Genomic DNA, 19,245 nt, shown 5'->3' with positions numbered 1-19,245 from the left:
GAGGAACGATTTCCTTCCATTTCTGTTGATTTATCATCGGTCTCGCGGAGTAGCCAATCCTGGAAACATAGTGGAGGCGTCCCTTAATGCAACCGATTGACAAAAAGCCAAAAGGATGGAAAGAAAAAAAAGAGTCGTTAGATATCGCGACCAAGCGCTGGCAACAATCCTGCTACGGATTGCATCTACCCTCCCTTCTGAATTCTCTATCTAGTTAAACTGTCGCATCCTTGTCGTTTTCTTCGCTATGTATGTTCATGTCCTTTCACTATCACTGATTATGGCAAAACAACAGGGTCGTGATACTTCGGAGTAATGTTTGCGCACGCCTCCTCTCTGCTCTCTTTGCATTCGTTTCTGGTTGCGCGCTTATTCTCTCGGTAACGTTCACGTTACCACTCGAATGCGCACGCAAGAACGCCGTGCAACTTTTCAAATCCGACCGCGGGGTCTCGCTCCGTTTGGTGCGGCGACTGTTTAGCATATTTGCGAATTCGTCAGGAAGCAATAAATTTTCGCTGGCGCCAGCTGAATTTCGCTTCGGCGTGGCCGTCAAGCTGACGAGACAAAGTGAATTTCCATCTTCTATAAAAAACTTACCCTCTCGAGTTCCTCTTTTTTTTTTTCACACCCTTTTGTCATCAGTGCCCCCCTCCCCCCCCCCCCTTTTTTTTTACTCGGGGGTGTTTCCTTCACTTCCGCTCACCTGATGCTGCAACCGCGGTTTCGGATGCAAATTCTCATTGCGACCGCAGCCGCAGATTAGAGTTTCTTTTCGTGTGTGTGTGTGCTTGTTTGCTTGCTTCCTCGTACCAAACGTAAATTGTGCCCGCTTCTGGCGGCGCGGGAACGACGCGATTGGTGAGGCTGAGGAATTCGCTGCGCGTGGTTCGTTACCTCGCGGCGTAGTGCGAGCGTTTGCTTCGTCATAACTCGTTGCGCCAACACGCCGAATAACGACGAAAACACGCGCGTCAGGAGTGCGCACGTCATCTTCGGATTTGAAATAAACGAAGACACCAAGGGAAGAAAAGTGATATAATTTGGCTATAGAATAATAAAAAAAGCAGTTATTTGTAACTTTCGTTCTCAAAACTATGATTGTATATACTAATTATATTTGCACACGCAAGAAAAAAAAAACATATAGAGCGTGGCTAGCAAATGCATCTAATTCTGTCATGAGAGGTTCCAAAATCCGAATTGAATCGATGCTGAGTGTGCTCCGTTTCGCACACGTCTGCCAAAAGAACGAGAAACAATTTGCGCTTAGTTTTCGACAGATTCTCGCGCTTCTGCAGCGCACGAAATTGAAGATCTTAGAAGTTGGCAGCCCCTATGTGGACACATTAAAAAAGAAAAGAAAGAAAGCTGCTGTCGCCCGTTCTTTAGGTAATTTAATTGTTATTGCAAAAGAGGTCTCATACTTATTTTCACTGCCAAGATATCTGTTAGAGAGTAAAATGTTTACAAGGAAGGTATGGTACGCATGTTAAGATTAAGCAGTGCCGCTTTCTAACAATAATAACAATAGCGTCGGATGCTGACCTTTGGGCAACGCGCCGCTTTCTTTGTGTCTGCCGCTGCGTCCAACTGATAAGTGTATATACTGCATAGAACAATTAAAATCTTAGACATACGAGTGGGAACAGCCTGGCTGTTGTGCTTTTGTTGGTAGCGTGACAGACAACACCATTTGTCCCGCAAATATTTTTTTCACAACTTAACCTTCAATCCTAACATGTGAACATGAACTCGGGTGGCTTTCCGAATGAACACATTGTTTACTCGGTCATGTTGGCCTTCGGCGTCAATGTTGTTTGGCGGTCACTTTCTTATTGCTTGTGAGCTACAACATGCCGCCATAAAATCCGCAAGGAAACATGTGATGTGGGTGCCCTCACGGAATCATGCCCTCCATAATCGGATACATAGAAAATTACTCTAAGAAATACAAACGTACACACTAATAGCTTGGATAATATTCTGGCAGCAGCAAGAACAACACCTTCCACTAGTAGTTTAAACCAACTAAATTCGTCTACGTCGGACACGGACCACACAGTCGCTTCGAACAAAACAAAACAAAAAAATAAGAAAATAGAACTCCCGTAAAGGATTTCACAGCTGCCTGAATTTTTAAACGACTTGATGTCTTGTGCAAATAAAACCAGTGTTTATCAAAACCCATCGCATACTTCGATGTCAAAAGTTGATGAAGGTCACAAAGGTGTATGCGCAAAATAAAATGCGGCGTTCTGACTCACCTGTCTATGCTGATGGCGACCAAGTTGAATATGGAAGCCGTGCTACAGGTTACGTCCACTGCTATGTAGAAGTCGCACAGCGTTTCGCTCAGCTCCCAGTCCACGTTGACCTGCGGAAGTGCAAAAACGTTAAAGTCGAGAGCAAGAGCTGCACCAAGACTTAAATTAAGACTACAAGTATAATCAGTTAGATGGCATTCATGGGAACGAAACAGAAACAAACACTCGGCTTAGTACAGAGGGCAAAAGATAGGAGTACATGACACAAGCGTTGCCTCCCAACTGAAATTTTATTCCGACAGTCAGTTTGAGATTAGGCACTTGACCTCGCTGTTATTTTGTGGCCCAGTTTAGGCGGCAACAGCAAAGCGTAGGACGAGCCCACACCTGCTGTATCGGCCAATAACCAGAAATGAGGCACGCATTTGGGTTCCGCGAAGAGGAGACGCGGGCAGCACTCACGCGTGAAGAGAAAGCGGATTAGTGGCTGCACCGTAGAAAAGGCACTAGAACGGCACCCCCACTCGGAACAAAAGGGTGCAAGGGCCGAGCTGAAGGGGAGCGTTCGGGGAGACGAGCGTGAAGATGAAAGAAGGGGGGTGCTTGAGGTCACCGCCACCGCTAATGCCCACGCACTCCCCAAATGTCCCGTCACGGAATTTGGGCGACGCGACGCTGCCCAGCCGCTTTGATGTTTGCCATCCGCTTGAGCCTGCTAAGGATTCCCGTGAAAATGGCGGTAGCTTTATCACTTAGCCGGCTATGGCCGAGGAATGCTTTTATGTGCTATTGCCATCGGGTCCCAATTATGACGTTTGTATTTCAAGCAAACCGGCACACAGCTGCGCGGGAGACAGATTTCTCAGTACTGGCAGGGTAGCCTGCTGTCCGGCGGATATGGAGTTAATAATCGCGATTTCGCGGAACATTCTCGGCAGCTTGTATGACGGCAACACCTTGATGACGGCCGGTTGCAGGTGAAAAGAGGGAAGACATCAGGGGCCGATACTCGCAGCCCAACGTAGGGGAGAGGGAGGTGGCACGTGTCTTTGAGAAATCCTATCCCCTGGCGTGTTCTAAAGAGTGCCACTGTTTCCACCAATGCCGTGTGCGGCACGAAAGTGGTTGTGCTATTGGTTACAATGATAGCACAACCAATGATTGGCTGGTTTGCGAATCCTTTGTACAACTGAGGGCTTAAAAAATCCTGTTTTGTTGTGTGGCGGAGGGCGGAGCTTCGGGCTTGGACCCGGACAGACGCTTCGGCGTTTGAATAAAGCGTCACTTAATCGGACAACGGCTCTTCCTTCGCGCTGCCATCGTGCACTCGAATCATCGAGGGGCGCTGACTTCAGACCTTCAACACCTTCCCTCCTTGACTAGCATTGAAGTTACAAGAGGACAAGGGAAAGGAAATTAACTCGGACCTAACCAAAATAAATACAAGTACAAAAGCAAACAATTAGAAAACACACATACGAAGTAACAACAAATCATAACGCAACGACAAGGCAAGTAAAATTACACGTTGGCATACTTCCGGGTGACACACATGAATGTCTTCTTGAGCTTAATTTTATGTTGACGCCGCAACATATAGCATAAAGGAAGTGAAAGAAGGTATAAGAGTGCAGACATGAACAGAAGAGAAGAGAACCACAGAACACAAACGACAACACGGCATTTGTGTTGTTGGGTTCTCTTCTCTTGTGTCCATGTCAACACTCTTATAACCTTCTTTCAAGATGAATCCCTACCAACTTGTTCGGCTTTCTGTGATTATAACGGAAGTATACTACAAATATGCGCTTAGCTTGTTCGTATTAACTAAGGAAGACGCCTCTATTTGTTATTCATGACATATAGCTTATGTCACATACCTAAGTGGCGTTAGACCGCAAGTATTGTGAATCAGAATACAGTACATGATCGTTTGTTCAGTGCATATGTCAGCGATTGGGCATTTGTATACGTCACGTCGACTCGCAGTCGGCGCAGAAGTCGCATGGCTCCGGAACTCTAAGCTGTATATGCTGCTCTGGAGGCCATTGATCGGGAATCACCACCGTCGTGGTCCATCTTTTGTCAAGCGACGGCTGCTCTCGAGTGTCTTCTGTCACTGTTCCATCACGGACCTCAGGGACAGCTAGAGTCGCAGACGCCCTACTACTTCTCCCCCACGCAATCGACAGGGGACATAGCATCGTGTATCAGTGGATACCCGATCACTGCGGAATTTGTGATAATGACAGTGCGTGTTGACGCTACCCGATCGGCCTGCCATGGTGTCCACTGTACACTGATAATGCCATTGTCGAGAACAGGTGCCTCCACAAGGCTTCGCTCGCTCGTGCGCGAACTACACGGGCTCAGTGAAACTCGAACTGGCTTTCCAACGCAGGTCCCTACCGCTGCTCAGATGCATCTCCGCCTTTCACCAGGGACACCAAGAGCTAAAGAAACGCTTCTCACAGCCAATGCAACTACTTGCTCGCATTGTTAGTGTTTGGCATCACCGCGTATGAAACCACGCTTGTGCTAGCACTGTCTACTAATTACATAAAAATACCCGAAGTCGAGGGCGTGCCCATGTGCTGGCGTTATTAACGATATACCAAGCTGGGACCATAAGGCGAATTTCTTTGCTCTTGTGTATGAACAAACTTATACCGTCCGAAAATTTTGAGGCATGTTGGCGATTGCAACAGTGCAATGAAAGACGGGATGACACTCCCGCAGGTCAGCGAACACTTACGCTCAATTAAGTGCTGATTGATGGAACGGCGTATCTGCTCTAAAAAAATGTGACCGCAGCTAAAAGGAACTTCTAAACTACGCCCATTCGGCATACTGCGAACTGTAACTTTTAAACAGTAAAATTATATTCTGTGGTTTTTGCGTGTGAAAACCACTATTTGAATATGATTCATGCTGCAGTGCAGGACTCCGTACTAATTTTGACCACCTGGGAATCTGCAACACGTGCCCCAATGAACGGGACACGTGCATTGCGCCGCGGCTGCTATTCGACCGCGCGACCTCGTGATTAGCAGCAGAACACCATAGCCGTGAAGCCACCACGGCGGGTGACCTTTAATATTTAGTAACGTGAACCTCTACTTGCACAACCTTCAGTCGTTTAATCATCTTCTATTGCGACAGCAATTATATGGACACTACAGTGGCATTTCTACAGTCGGTGTCGTCGCAAGGAGGAGGAGTAGATTTTAATGAACAGAAAGGAGGAGAGGTCGGCCTGGAGAGCGTGTCTCTAGCCTGCTACTCCTCACTGGGGAAAGGGGAAGTGGGAAATACAGGGAAAGGTAGGTGGCGGGTGATTATGTTATGGTACAATGAGATACTATATACACGTTATCCAATATGCGGGTGCGCAGTGAACGCGCATACACGTAACGGTAATCTTGTCCATACAAAAAGTAATATTGTCCCAAAAAGTTATTGCGCAAACACATTTCGTATTGACTGCACGTCTGACAGCTTCTAAAGGCGATCGTCTAGACCAGTCTCACTTAAAAAGTTCAAAAGCGATTTTATGGCACGTTGGGCACAGTGAACACTCCTCCAAGCGCCCAAAAGCTTTTCTTCTGAAAAGGGACAGGAGTCCAAGCTGTCAACTATTGATTTGAGTTTTCAGCGTTCGGCTGCATATTGAGGGCACACACAAACTACGTGAGCTATTGTCTCGAGAGTGTGACAGACGCTACATTCAGGGTCCCGTGCTTGTCCAATCTTGTGAAGGTATCGGTGGGTGTATGCAACACCCAGCCGTAATCGATGAATGAGTGTTTCCTGGCTTCTCCGCAACCGAAGTGGAAGCCGGAATTGTAAGCCAGCGTCAAGTCTATGAAGGCGCTCTTGTCGATGTTCGGGGTTGTCCCAATGTCGAGCCGTAGAAGTTTTAAGGGAGGTATGGACCAAGGCGTTAATGTCATACCGGGAAAAATGAATTTTTATAATAGTTCCGTCAGTGTGCGCCTTTTTTGCTTCCGCGTCAGCCTATCGTTTCCAGCTATTCCACAATGGCCAGGAATCCACTGCAGCACGATGGTATGCCCGGAGTGTGACGCCTCAGCAAGTAGAGACATGATGTCATGCACCAGAGGACTATATGCCGTTCTCTCACTCATATAATTGCTGATGAGTTGCAGTGCTGGGGCGCTATAACGTAAAACTATTCCAAACTTTTCTATTCCAATTCTGCTATCAGCCCTCCGCGATTGGTCAAAAACTTTTTTCGACCACCCCCCATTTCACCTGTCTGTCACGCGACGTTACAAAAACCGCAATACCTCCCCATCTGATATGATGTGTGCACATTGATTATGCATGATTTGACAGAAAAAAGAAAAACAGTTATTTCTGATTCGACCCCTTTTCGCCATTAGCCCTCGGCTATTGGTAAAAAGTTTTCGGGCTGCACCCACTTCACCTACCTGTCACGCGACGTCACAAAACCGCACGAACTCACCGCGTCAAAGTGACGTGTACGCGATAAAGATGCATTAATATGCCGAACAAAGCTGAATTTTTTTCGGAATAGCCGCAGGCTGCCCCGTTCCGAAAGGAACAAAAGATAGCTGCCGCCGATCGCTGAGACGCTGGCTATTCGCACCTGCCGGAGAGCATGGGTGTATTTGCGCATAATAAAACATCTTGCATGGCCGTGTAACGTTTTCAAGCACTTTCGACACGTTTACTACCTCATTCTGCCAACTCTTCTTTGCTGAGGGTCAATTTTAGCTTCATTGTTAAGCTTCCGTTTCATGCCGCCGCGATTTTCGACCAGCCACCACAAGCTAAGTAAGGGAAAGCCGACCAATCGCAGACGCTGGCACCACCCTCTTCATCCGGTTATCGGTTTTCAGTGCACTGGCTCTGCCCTAGTGAATCCCTCTCCACTTGAGCGTTCTCCTCGCCTCTTGTCAGCCAATTAGATACAACAAGCCGCTCAGTGTAGGCAATGTTATTCGTTTTTCAGGCAAACAAAAGGGACCTCCTATGAACGAGGAGAGCGTTTGATTGGTCTGTTCAGACAACCCTATCGGTGACCACCCGGTGCTTGCGTCGGTGGTTACGCAAATTTGACGTCAGGAAATTGGAATAGAAACATATTGGAATAGTTTTACGTTATAGGGCCCCTGGTTTTGAGTCACAGAACACTGTCCACTTCTCGAGACTCTGTTGCAGTATGCAGCGAACTGCTTCTCGAACTCCCGTCAACTCAGCTGCTGTAGACGACGTCCTGTGTCCTATCTTGAATCGCTGTGCGATTCCCATTCCTGGCACCGTGTACGCCGCCGCAGAAGAGGTCTGTGTCACAGAACCATCTGTAAAAACATGTTCGTAATATCTATACATGTAAGCAATGTATGATAGCGCGAAATGCTTGAGCCCAGCAAGCGGCATCTTCGACTTCTTCGTTATTCCAGGGATTGAGAGACACACCGTTGGCTTTGCCATCGTCCAGAGTGGAACTTGGGGTATGTCATATGGTTGGAAGTCCGACGGCAATAAGTCTTGCTGCGACAACACGGCTTCTGAGTAGGCAGACACAGACCGTACGCTTGTGACGTTCGTGAGTGGATGATTCCTGTGTCTGGTCAGTAGCCTTAGATGCACTCGCAATGGCTCATGTTGCAGATAAACTCGAGCTGGGCACGCACGTGCCTCTGCAATCATGCCCCAAGTAGACGCACATCGTGGTAGTCCAAGGCAAATTCTCAGTGCGCGAGCCTGAGTACTTTCAAGTGTGCGTACAGCAGTTGTACTAAGCCGAGAAAGTACAGGCGCACTGTAGCGGAAGTAACCAACAAAAAGTGCCTGGTAGAGCTGCAGAAGAGATGACTTGGATGGGCCCCATGATTTTCCAGACATATGTCAAATGATCTGAGTAAAGCTGTCTAGCCTTTTCCTTAATCCGGAGAGGTGCTTCGATCAAGATAAGTCACGGTCGATGATGACTCCGAGAAACTTGTAGTGTGTTACTGAAGGTATATTCTTTCCATCAATCATAACGGGGTAGCAGGCCATTGACTTCCGTGTAAATGCCATGGACACACTTTTTTCCGGTGAGAGCTGCAGGCCGCGACTGTTCAGGTATGTCGACGTTATCAACACCGAGCGCTGCAGCTTCGTTTGCACTTGCAAGCGCGTTAAGCTCGTGGTCCATATACAGATGTCGTCTGCGTACTGTAGGGGTTGAAGGACGGAGTTCAGGATGAAGACCAAACTTGGGAGTGTTTTATTCTACATTCTATACAAGGAGGTGAGCGACAAGTATCAGACGTACTGTCATTACGGGCCGGCAGCAACTCGGACGCTGCGGCCCGCGGCAAGAAGTTCGAGAGAGGTGAATCAGGGAATCAGGGCCTGTCCCAGAATGCTCAGGTCTCTCTGGAAGGCTTCTTATAAACCCTTCGAGCACTGTAAGTCACGTCATGTTTGACCAATGGGAGAGTCCGCTCCGATGACGCCACTTTCAGCCAATGGTAGGCGCCCGTGTCGCGGTGTCACACCTGGCGGCTCTCTGCGGTCTTGCCTCGCAGACTGGCAATGCACTTCTAACGAGGAGAAGGGGAGGGCTGCTCATGCTCCATTGTCCGAGGCCCACCTGCTAATCCCGGCGGCGCACGAACTTGTTGGCACGGGAACTTGTTGCCTTAAACTTGTTTGCTCGGCCGCTCCTCTGGAATGTGCTTTCCTGCTTCGGCATTCCTCAATTAGCTGTGCTGCGACTCGAAGTGGTTTGGGGAACTCGAAGTAATCGCAGGAAACAGCTCCATATCTAACAGCTCGTCCTCGCCCCGGTAGTTCTGAATGGCCGGTGAACTCAATTCGCTGGCCATGAGGAACGCTGAAAGAAGCTGCAGGGTACTGGGGTCGAGCCTCGTTTGACAACCCTCGGGATCCTGGGCCCTGGAGAACATACGTCAAACAAACCAAACAACACAGCGCTGCACCACGCGTAAGCGCAGGCTCTTCACCCCTGACTCGCCAGGCTATTACTGAGTCAAAATCAACCCTGATCTTTTAGTTCCCCAATTTTGACAAAGCAGTTCCAACCACCCTTCCAAACAGCTATCCATTTCTCCTCGATTGCCGACAAGACCAGAGTACTATTGTTGTTGCAAAACAAAAGGGTCGTTGACGATGCAAACAACAAATGGAAACAGCCGAACATAACTTAAGTGGCCTAACTACACGAACAGCATGTTTCCAATCTATCGCAGTGGCGTACTTATCGCACGTATTGGTGCCACTGAACAATCTGGTCAACCTCACAAGTACGTAATCACAAGCGCACTAGCCTTGTGGTCACTAAACAAAACGCGTACTTGCGTTGCAGGCAAACTTTTCATTTACGCTTACTCACGTTTCTTCCCTGAAAGTCCTACAGGACACGTGACGTAAACGAACAATTAAACTCGCGGGACTTACACACTCCGTAGAACCCTTAAACTAATGCGTCTTTTAATAACTCGTTCCACGCGTGCTTATAAGAAGTCAGAATACGGCTGCCCTCAACACACGAGCAACCCAGGCATAAATCTGCTTCCTTCCGTCCACACAGGACACGCGCTAATGGAACTAAGAACGCTTCTCCGTGCAAATCATGCACTCACTGAAAATCTACGCGCTTAACCTTAGAAAATTCAACACTTAAAAAGAAAGAAGGTTAAATAAAACACACGCGCGTTACGATAGGCCTCTCAACAATAACCTTGACCCTCAGGTTACTCACACACACACACACACAAAAAAGCCTATCTACTTATTAATGAGCATCTCGCGAGACTACATGTTTACTTAAAACGCATCTTTCAAATCTCGAGCTTCTCAAACGAAAACACAAACAAAGCTCATACGTTTACATATTGAAAGAAATCTCAGTCTCAAATCGCGAAAACTTTCCGATGCTCAAAAATAAAAAAACAAAACAACATGCTTTACTTCTACGGAAGCTCTTGGCCTCCAGGGCTTTCCAAACGCTTACGTCTGACTCATACTTTGAGCCGTCCCCGAGCTGGTCGCGGCTTGAAAACTACTCGGGCTGCCGAGGAAACACAAAAGGGCTGACTAACTATCAGCTCCCCCAAGACGTTACGGTCTCCTGCCAATTTGCGTCCTCGCGCCCCGCTTTCAACACAAACTCGATTGACCGCGTCGCTACTCCCCACCTGGTCTCGTCCTGCCACCTTGCGTTTCTTCGAACTGCACGCTGAGCTATGAAAAGAACTACGGAACGACGAGGAGTTTAACAGCCTCGTGCCCTTTGTTCGCGTCCGTGCAGAACATTCTTCGCGGTCCCCCTTTGACCTGTGGCTCGTTCGTTTTGGATGCGTCACCATCGTCCTTGACAACCGCACCTTTTTCCTCGCGCCCTGCCCTTTTGGGTTTCTGGCCATCTTTGGCGGCGCTACATAAGTTACCGACTTTCGGTCTTTACCGCGCTTCTTTTTACGGCGCTTTCTCTTTGCACTCGCTTTCCTGTCGCCTTCTCGTGCCTCGTGCTGGCCGGTACACATTTCGTCGGCCCGGATCGGCCTCTTACCCGCACAGTCTGAGTGATTTACATTTAAATCTACTCTCACTTTTCCTCGACTGGCGGACAGCCCAACCGACTCTGGCACAATGCAGCAGGCTTTACTCGAGTTAGACAACTCGCACTCTTGCGAACTGCCCTCTGCTACATTGCCCAGCTCACGCTGTGCATCGGCACACAGCCCGTCGGTATCGATCGCTGTCTCACGCGCACAGTCCGAATGATTAGCTGAATCATCCCTATCTAGGCTATCTAGACTGGCGGAGAGCCGCACCGATCCCTAAACAGTGCAGTTGTTCTCTCGTGGACTACGGAGCTCGCCATCCCGAGAACTACTCTCAACTGCATCGTCCAGCTCGCACTTCACTTCTGCACGCAGATCTGGCTCTACATGGGTGCTCGCGTCTGTCGCGTCAACAGTACCCTTTTCCTCGCTAGCAACCTCGCTAACCTTACTAGCGACGCACACACGCGGTAACTGTGCCAATTTGTTCGCAGCTGGCCTAGCTGTCTCCACAGTCATCTGTTGGCACAGCACCTCGTCGCTCTCACTCTGGCCTTTAACGGCCTCTATTGCCACTAAGGCATCGTTAGCAGCTAGCCTTTTCCCTTCGCTTATGAATCGGCAGCCAATCTCACAGGCACTACTCTTCTCGTCGGCTTCTGGCGAAACTCCGCTAGACACTTCCTCATTCTTTCGCTCTGTACTACCTACACAATTCTCAGACAGCCGTTCTCTCTGTGCCAATAACTGATCACAATGCTGTATCTCTTTGATCATTGCTGCCTTCTCTCTCTCAAACTTTTCCTCTCGCTCACGTTCGCGTTCATTCTCGCGTCCGTGAAGCTCACACCTAAGAGTAAGTTCTTGAAGCTCATGCTTCCGTTCATTCTCGCGTTCTTCACGCTGACGCTCACTCCTAAGTTCACGTCGCTCTCGCAAACGTACACGACGCACACGCTCCCGTGGCTCCTGTATCACCTCCCAAGCAAGCTCAATGCTTTTGTCATCATTGCCACTATCTTGAATCGCCTTTATGATAGCTGGCGTTTCCATCCGTTCGTCCGCCTCAACTCCTAAATCGTCGCACACCAACAACAAGTCTAACCTCGTCAACCTTCTAAGATCCATGGCAGCTGCCCCGACAGGTGGTTAAAACTGTTTTCCTTAATTAATTTGTGCAAACACACAATGCAACAAATTCCCGATTCCCAGAACTATCAAAATTGAACACACAACCTTTGAGTCTGGCGAATCATAAGGAAAAAAACCACGCGCTCACTTACGGTTGCAGCACCCTGCCATCCGGTTCATTTGTCCGCTGTTCCCGGTTCCTCCGGACTCTCTGGGTCGAAGGCTCGCTCCTTCTTCGTTACTCCCAGTTTCTTCGGACCTCTTTCGACGAAGGCTCTCTCTTCTTCGCTCTTCCCGGTTCCTTAGGATCTCTCTCGACGAAGGTTTATCCGTAGCGCTGCCACCAGCTGATGCATTCGGAGGCGATCCTACCGCTGCCAACCAGATGTAGGGGTTGGAGGACGGACTTCGGGATGAAAAACCCAAACTTGGGAGGGTTTTATTCTACATTCTATACAAGGAGGTGAGCGACAAGTATCAGACGTACTGTCATTACGGGCCGGCAGCAACTCGGACGCTGCGGCCCGCGGCAAGAAGTTCGAGAGAGGTGAATCAGGGAATCAGGGCCTGTCCCAGAATGCTCAGGTCTCTCTGGAAGGCTTCTTATAAACCCTTCGAGCACTGTAAGTCACGTCATGTTTGACCAATGGGAGAGTCCGCTCCGATGACGCCACTTTCAACCAATGGTAGGCGCCCGTGTCGCGGTGTCACACCTGGCGGCTCTCTGCGGTCTTGCCTCGCAGACTGGCAATGCACTTCTAACGAGGAGAAGGGGAGGGCTGCTCATGCTCCATTGTCCGAGGCCCACCTGCTAATCCCGGCGGCGCACGAACTTGTTGGCACGGGAACTTGTTGCCTTAAACTTGTTTGCTCGGCCGCTCCTCTGGAATGTGCTTTCCTGCTTCGGCATTCCTCAATTAGCTGTGCTGCGACTCGAAGTGGTTTGGGGAACTCGAAGTAATCGCACGAAACAGCTCCATATCTAACAGTACACAGAGACCGAGACTGTGCCTGCATGTTCTTTGACCAGTCCAATGAGAACGATATTAAATAAGGTTGGGCTCAATACACCTCCTTGAGGCACTCCACGATAGACGGGGTGGTTCTTTATTTCACCGTCTGGAGTTGTCATGAATATCGTTCTCTCTTGAAGATAGCTGGCTATCCACTGATGCATACGTCCCCCGACGCCACATTCTTCTAGGGCATTTAAAATTGCATCATGTAGAACGTTGTCAAAAGCACCCTTGATGTCTAGAAAGACAGCAACCGTTAATCGACGGCGACGTTTCTGATGTTGAACAGTTGTTACGAGGTCAATGACGCTGTCGATTGACGACCTACCCTTTCGGAAACCTGTCATTGCGTCTGGATATATATTACGTTTCTCCAAAAACCACTCCAGGCGCGTCAAAACCATGCGTTCCATGGTTTTACCTATGCAACTGGCAAGCGCGACAGGTCTGTAGGAAAGCATATCATGGGGTGTCTTGCCTGGCTTCAATAATGCCACGATTTTGCTTGTCTTCCAGTGTGCAGGCACAGTTCCCGAGGACCAAGAGAGATTGTATAAAGCCAGGAGCTCTTCAGTCGCTCGAGGGCCTAGATGGCGCAAGGTAGAATAGGTAATGCCATCAGGACCAGGCGCACTTGAGTGTCTTGAAGAGGAAATCGCTGCACGTAGCTCTTGCAGCGTGAACGGGAGGTCGAGGCGATCGTCCATTGTTGGAGGAGCACACCTGAGCACTGAAGCTATCGATGTTGCAGATCCAGAGAGGTGTATGCAGAAATCTTTCGCGATTTCCTTCTCACTGCGCGTCTGGATGATAGCCAAAGCTCGGAAGGGACGTAGCTGTTGTGGAGGAGATGGTAGTGCTCGTACAACATGCCATATTGTGGACAACGGTTTTCGTGGGTCCAGGCTGGTGCAAAAGGACCTCCAACGTTGTCTGTCGAGCTTGTCCAAGTATCTTTGAATTTTCTTTTGCACACGGCGTGCCGTTCTCAAGTCTGATATCGATTTAGTTCGCCTGTATTTCCTCTCGGCGCGACGTCGGACCGCCCGCAGCTCTTCATATATAACGTCAATGGATGTTCTTGAATTTGATGTTTGGATGATGCGTGTTGTTGCGTGCATTGCTGCTATAATGCGCTCTTCAATCTCTTTCGGTGAAATGACACAGTTGCAGGAGTCTTCTAGCTTGTTCTGAAAAGCATCCCAGTCAGTGCGTCGTGTATGAGAACTTGGAAGTCTTGTAAACCATCTCAGTTGTACATACGTAGGTAGGTGATCACTGCCATACGTTTCAGCATCTGTGCACCAGACAGCAGAAGACGAAAGACATCGTGAAGCGATAGCTAAATCGAGGCAACTGCTGTACGTTGTGTCACGAAGAAATGTTGGTGAGCCATCGTTCAGGATAGGTGTCGCTGCAATGTTCCATATAAAGTCCAAGAGCGATACCATCATCGCCGCGCGCCGTATCCTGTATTTGCGAGTGCAAGCTTACGAGGGTGAGCCGACGTTGGTTGGTCAATATCGTGAGCGCAAGGGAGGAAAGCGTGGAGGAAGCGCGCCGTCTTCTGTCATGCTCAAGGCACCGGGGGGAGGGAAGGGGGGGTGCGTTCTAATTCGGCGGAGGCTGTGTATGGTGCGGCAGCGCCGGCCTTATCTTGAAAGCGATCTGCGATGGCGACAGACTGCGCGGAGTGCTGATAGCTTCGTGCGCGCTGTGTTCTGGCCGCTTAGTTGATGCGAGAGGCAACAGGAAGGCTAACTCGCTCGTTCCTGCAGCCGCGCTTTCGAACTCCAGCGTTTGGACAGCGGGTGCGCGCAGTCATCGAGTAAGATATGTTCATGTTTGCTTGTGCGCGCGTGACACCAGGCTTGTCAATTTAGTTAGTAAGCGAAGGTTTACAAGTTTATATGGCCGACAAAGCTACTATCCTTACTTCGTATAGCTGTCCACTAATTTGCTACCGCAGTCGATGCTTCGCCTATCGGGCGATACTGCGACTTTTTTCTCAACACAACGTTGAAACCCAGATTATTGCTTAAAACGAACTTGCGAGGCACTTCCGAGGTTTGGGTATAACGCCGGCCATCGGAGAAGGATTTGATCTTTGTGAAAGCGTTTTTGCAGCTAGTAGAGGGCTCAAGAGGTAGCGCGAGTGAAATCCACTCCTCAAGCGTGTTCAGTCGTATAGCTCACACATCGAGCAGTATCAAGCGAAGGAAAGCTAAAGTCACACACACACAAACACACACAAATAGTTGGACGATTTGAAAGCAAGAAATAAATCGCCGCTTTGTCGATTCGGGCTGCAGGGTGCATGAAGGAAATCGTATCAAGCAAAACGATGCCTGAGGGGACCGATGCAGTGAATGGCCAGAAGGATAGCAGAAAAAAACAAACAGTATAAAAATTCTGTGGAGCGCCCGGTATATGCCAGCGCGGATTGAAATCGGAAAGCCCTGCGAACGTTCAGGCTAGAAGTTGAAAGCGGCACCAAGACTTTTAAACCCGCGACTGACGTCAAAGGCGCAAGTTGAAATATGTTATAAATGAGCGGGGAGAAAGAAAGAAGAGAAAGAAACGGCTCAGAGCAAAACTTGGCAGTGTGACGAGAATATTGCGGGAAAAACGAAACGTTTCCACAGCAGGGTGCGGGATCCACTTTAAAGCTGACAGCGTGACAAATCTAGGCTTCCCATTGTTTGATTCGCCGATAGCGGCTTCGCGTTGAGCCGCAATTTTCCTGCGGGAGCCTGAACAGGAAGGAGCGCAAGAGAAAAGGAAAAGTGACCAGAACGTGGTTTCGCAGGCAGCAAACTGGGCAAAGGGAGAGAGAGAAAAAAAAAGAAAGCCGTCCAGAGAAAGCGGGCGTGCCGCGAAAATAAGTAAGCGAATTGTGCAACGCCTACACGCAACGACGGCATATTGCATCCGTTTTCTTTTTTTTTCTTTTTACTTTCGCTATCTGTCACACATTGACCGCAAGAAATACGAGCGAAGGCGCAAGAGATACGCAAATGAGAATAAAGTCAAAGAATATGGCGGTGCTTAAGAAAACGTTTTCAGGATTTTCTGTCGAAACTAAGGCGTAAACGGTGCGTTTGATACTTTCTGCAAAATACTTTCGTTCTTATGTATACATTTCTTTATTAAGAATGGACGCAGGCATCGAGACATATAAGCCTGAACGTTTCGAAAATTCTCGAAAGGCAGCTCCTTAATTTAACTTTGCTTGTCATTTTTGTCTTCGTGCCGAAGAATGCATTAGTTTAACTCGGAAGCCTTTCAATCAAGTTAACCCGCCTCTTTCTAAAAGCGCAATTTAGGGAAGCTTTTCAGGCTAGAAATCCGCACTATCTTCAGTTCCTCAAAGGCCGTAAATTTCCTTGCTTTGGCGCGCTTTCACGGTATTTACATATATTTTTTTTTATTATGGATCTTGTGTTATACTGCCATTATACTGCCGTATAAAGCCCAAAATAATCTCATCAATATGAAAAATATGAAGCAATGAGCATGACAGTGTTCACTCGAGCGATATCGCTATTTTAATACTTTTGTTCAGCCGTCAGTGACGGATCATACAACTGAATTAAATATATTAAAATGAAAAGTCTTCGACGTATCATTGCGTGAAGTGTTTGCCATAAATAAAACATTTAAGCTGCGCTCATTACAGGTACGGGATGTTACAACATTAAAATTTGGTTTCTAGCCAGCTTACTTCCCATAATAAAGATTGTTCGTTTCTTACGAAAATTAAAACAGGCACCGAGTGAGAAATATCGCCTTTACAGAAATTTTTTACTTTGTCTGCAGCGCTGAAGAAGACACTAACATGCAACACGAAGAAGCACATGAAGTAGTAGTAGTAGTAATAGTAGTACTGGGTTGCTTTTTTATATAGATAGATACCTAAACGAAAATGAAGGGAAGGAAATTACTACTGATCAGTAACTATCTAGCGCAGTCTGCTGACAACTACTGAACAGCAGCCAGTAGTGGAGGGAGGGGCAGGGTGGAGTGAAAGAACAGAGAGGGAGGATTGGAGAGAGTAAATGAAAACTATTCACATGTTTACAGCACTGCAACTGGGTAACCAATATCCTTAGTTCGCTTGTGGACTGACTTCCTAGAGAAAGTTTGGAGACCCGGCCCTGCCTACTGGCACTCTTAGGTCACGTATAGAGCCTCTGGGTGACGAGACCCGATTGCTCGAGGACGTCGCACACAGTGTTTTATAAGCTGCTTCCCACGCGCGACAAGGATCACGTGACCATAATACCGCCTCAGCGCTGTCGGTCGGTAGCCCGCGCACGAGGAGGACTTGTCGTCTTTATGGTTTGTGCTTCCGTTTTTACAGCAGAGTAAATCTGCTAAAATACTCGGGCCAACTAGCCCAGCTACATGCCTCAAGTGCAGCTTTATAGACAGATGTTCTCTCAATGCGCGTGATTTGATCAAGGGGAGAATCCTGTAAGTGTCCACCTAGTGGACACTTACAGAATCTCTCCACGGGAAGGCGAACGGCTTAGCTTGTAATGAAGGCCTATCGAGTTGTGGGAATTGCGATGGTGACGACTCCAATTTGTACACCGGAAAGGATTCAGTTTCCTGCAATGGTAAGTCTCGTTGGAAAGTCTGTCTGCAGAGCGCTGCGTTCCAAGTGAGAGATGGTGGAAAGTCCAATGTTACTATCGGTCAACTAAACATACTTTTAGCCAGCATTCAACTTTCTATAGTTGATACATCCCTTATCAGGTTTGAAGCTCGGAAAGGGCATGTCATAATATCGCGAGCACCAGATGGAAGCCGTGAAATAGAACTTCAAGACCGAGAGAGAGAGAACAACTTCATTGTGTGCCCGGGATGGGGTCAAGGGAAGGGGAAGAGGCGGGAGATCCTCTTCTGTCTTCTTCCCCCTTTATGCGGCAGCAAGGAGTCCTTGCGCCCCGGCGGCGTCTTCAGCCATCCGGACGAGACAAACATGCACTTCCGTATTGTAGCTGAATAGCGCGGTCTTCCACTGCTCCGCCGACTTGACTTCTAAAGAAGAGTGTTCTTTCTGTTGAACGTGACGCTAACCAATTCCTGTAACTCAAAGCCGCAATGCGCATTGCTGCAGTAGAATTCAGTAGAATTACGATCTCTATACCATTGCGGCGCAACGAAGCCCCAATTGATGGAGGATATAATTTCGCAAGCAAGTCACGCAAACTTCGCGTTTGTCTTCTGAATCAGACTTCCTTGTCGCGCCAAGCGCATGGCTTATTTGACAGGGCGACGTTTGAAAGTTCCTACAGCTGCAAATCACCTGGCGATTAAGTCTGTTCAGGGACATCCCCGTGTATTGCGCCAGTCTTCAGTCTGTGAAGTTCGTGGTCGCCAAGAGCCTCGCGGTTGCATATGACATTTGTAGTACCAGATGTGCTAGTAATCTAGGCTTTTGAAGAAATATTCATGATTTGTAGCTGCACTTCCAGAAATTCGCTGTTTGAAAGAATAATTTTTATACCTTCTAGCCACTCGAGTTTTACGTTGTCACTGTGCTTATTCGTTTTTTTATTGGCTTTCCTTCGCAAGGTCAAGATTCGGTTTCATACGAGGGTCACAAAGCTGTTCTGAAACTATTGTTAACTACGGCATTCAACTCTCAGCTGTATAGTGGTAACACTCTATCTGTGGGTGATACGGTGTGCTCTGCCCCCTTCATGTTTTCTTTATCGCAATAGCAATTACGCGAGCGCTTGAGGAGCATTCGCGGCAACGCTGTCGTTCTGTAACGGTAACGACGACCATGCGCAACATGCGCGTTCGGAGCTAGAAAATCTCCTGAGGCGCGCAGTGGTGTTTGGGTGCAAAATCGACGAAACCAAGGGCACGCACCGGCCATCATACTCATCAAAGCCTTGAAGCGGCTTTGCTGGAGCCAGGACAGCCTTCAGGCCTCCACCGCTGGCAAGATCGTTGTGTGTCCACAACTTAGCGTTCCTATTGAGTAGGTGTATGTATACCACACCGTGGTGCATACACTGGTACGAGCAGAACAAGCAGTAAACGTCACACTAAATCTATCTAATCCTTTCTATGGGCGTTGACGAACGCTGATGGTTTGCCTACTGTCTCATCTAAGTGCACCAGCGAGATTCGACGCCTGCAACGTCCATTGACAGGGCTCCTGATTGCCCCAGCATTCTGAAACGCCTTCAGTGCAACGCTAAACCTCGCTATCGCTTGCAATGGTTCGCCGTCGGGCGCAACTGC

General features: G+C 48.4%; 1 protein-coding gene across 3 annotated transcripts in view; it reads right to left on the bottom strand.

The window, feature by feature from the left end:
- Positions 1-19,245, bottom strand: part of LOC139059304 (dopamine D2-like receptor) — a 461,415-nt gene that overhangs the window by 34,957 nt on the left and 407,213 nt on the right. For all 3 annotated transcript variants that reach the window (XM_070537507.1, XM_070537508.1, XM_070537509.1), the window contains one exon: positions 2,268-2,377. In XM_070537507.1, the coding sequence (XP_070393608.1) occupies positions 2,268-2,377 (110 nt within the window). The remainder of the gene's footprint in view (positions 1-2,267; positions 2,378-19,245) is intronic.

Source organism: Dermacentor albipictus, chromosome 4 (assembly GCF_038994185.2).
Source record: "Dermacentor albipictus isolate Rhodes 1998 colony chromosome 4, USDA_Dalb.pri_finalv2, whole genome shotgun sequence".
Taxonomy (NCBI): domain Eukaryota; kingdom Metazoa; phylum Arthropoda; class Arachnida; order Ixodida; family Ixodidae; genus Dermacentor; species Dermacentor albipictus.
Note: the sequence above shows the minus strand (reverse complement) of the source record. Positions and strands in the feature narration are given on the sequence as shown.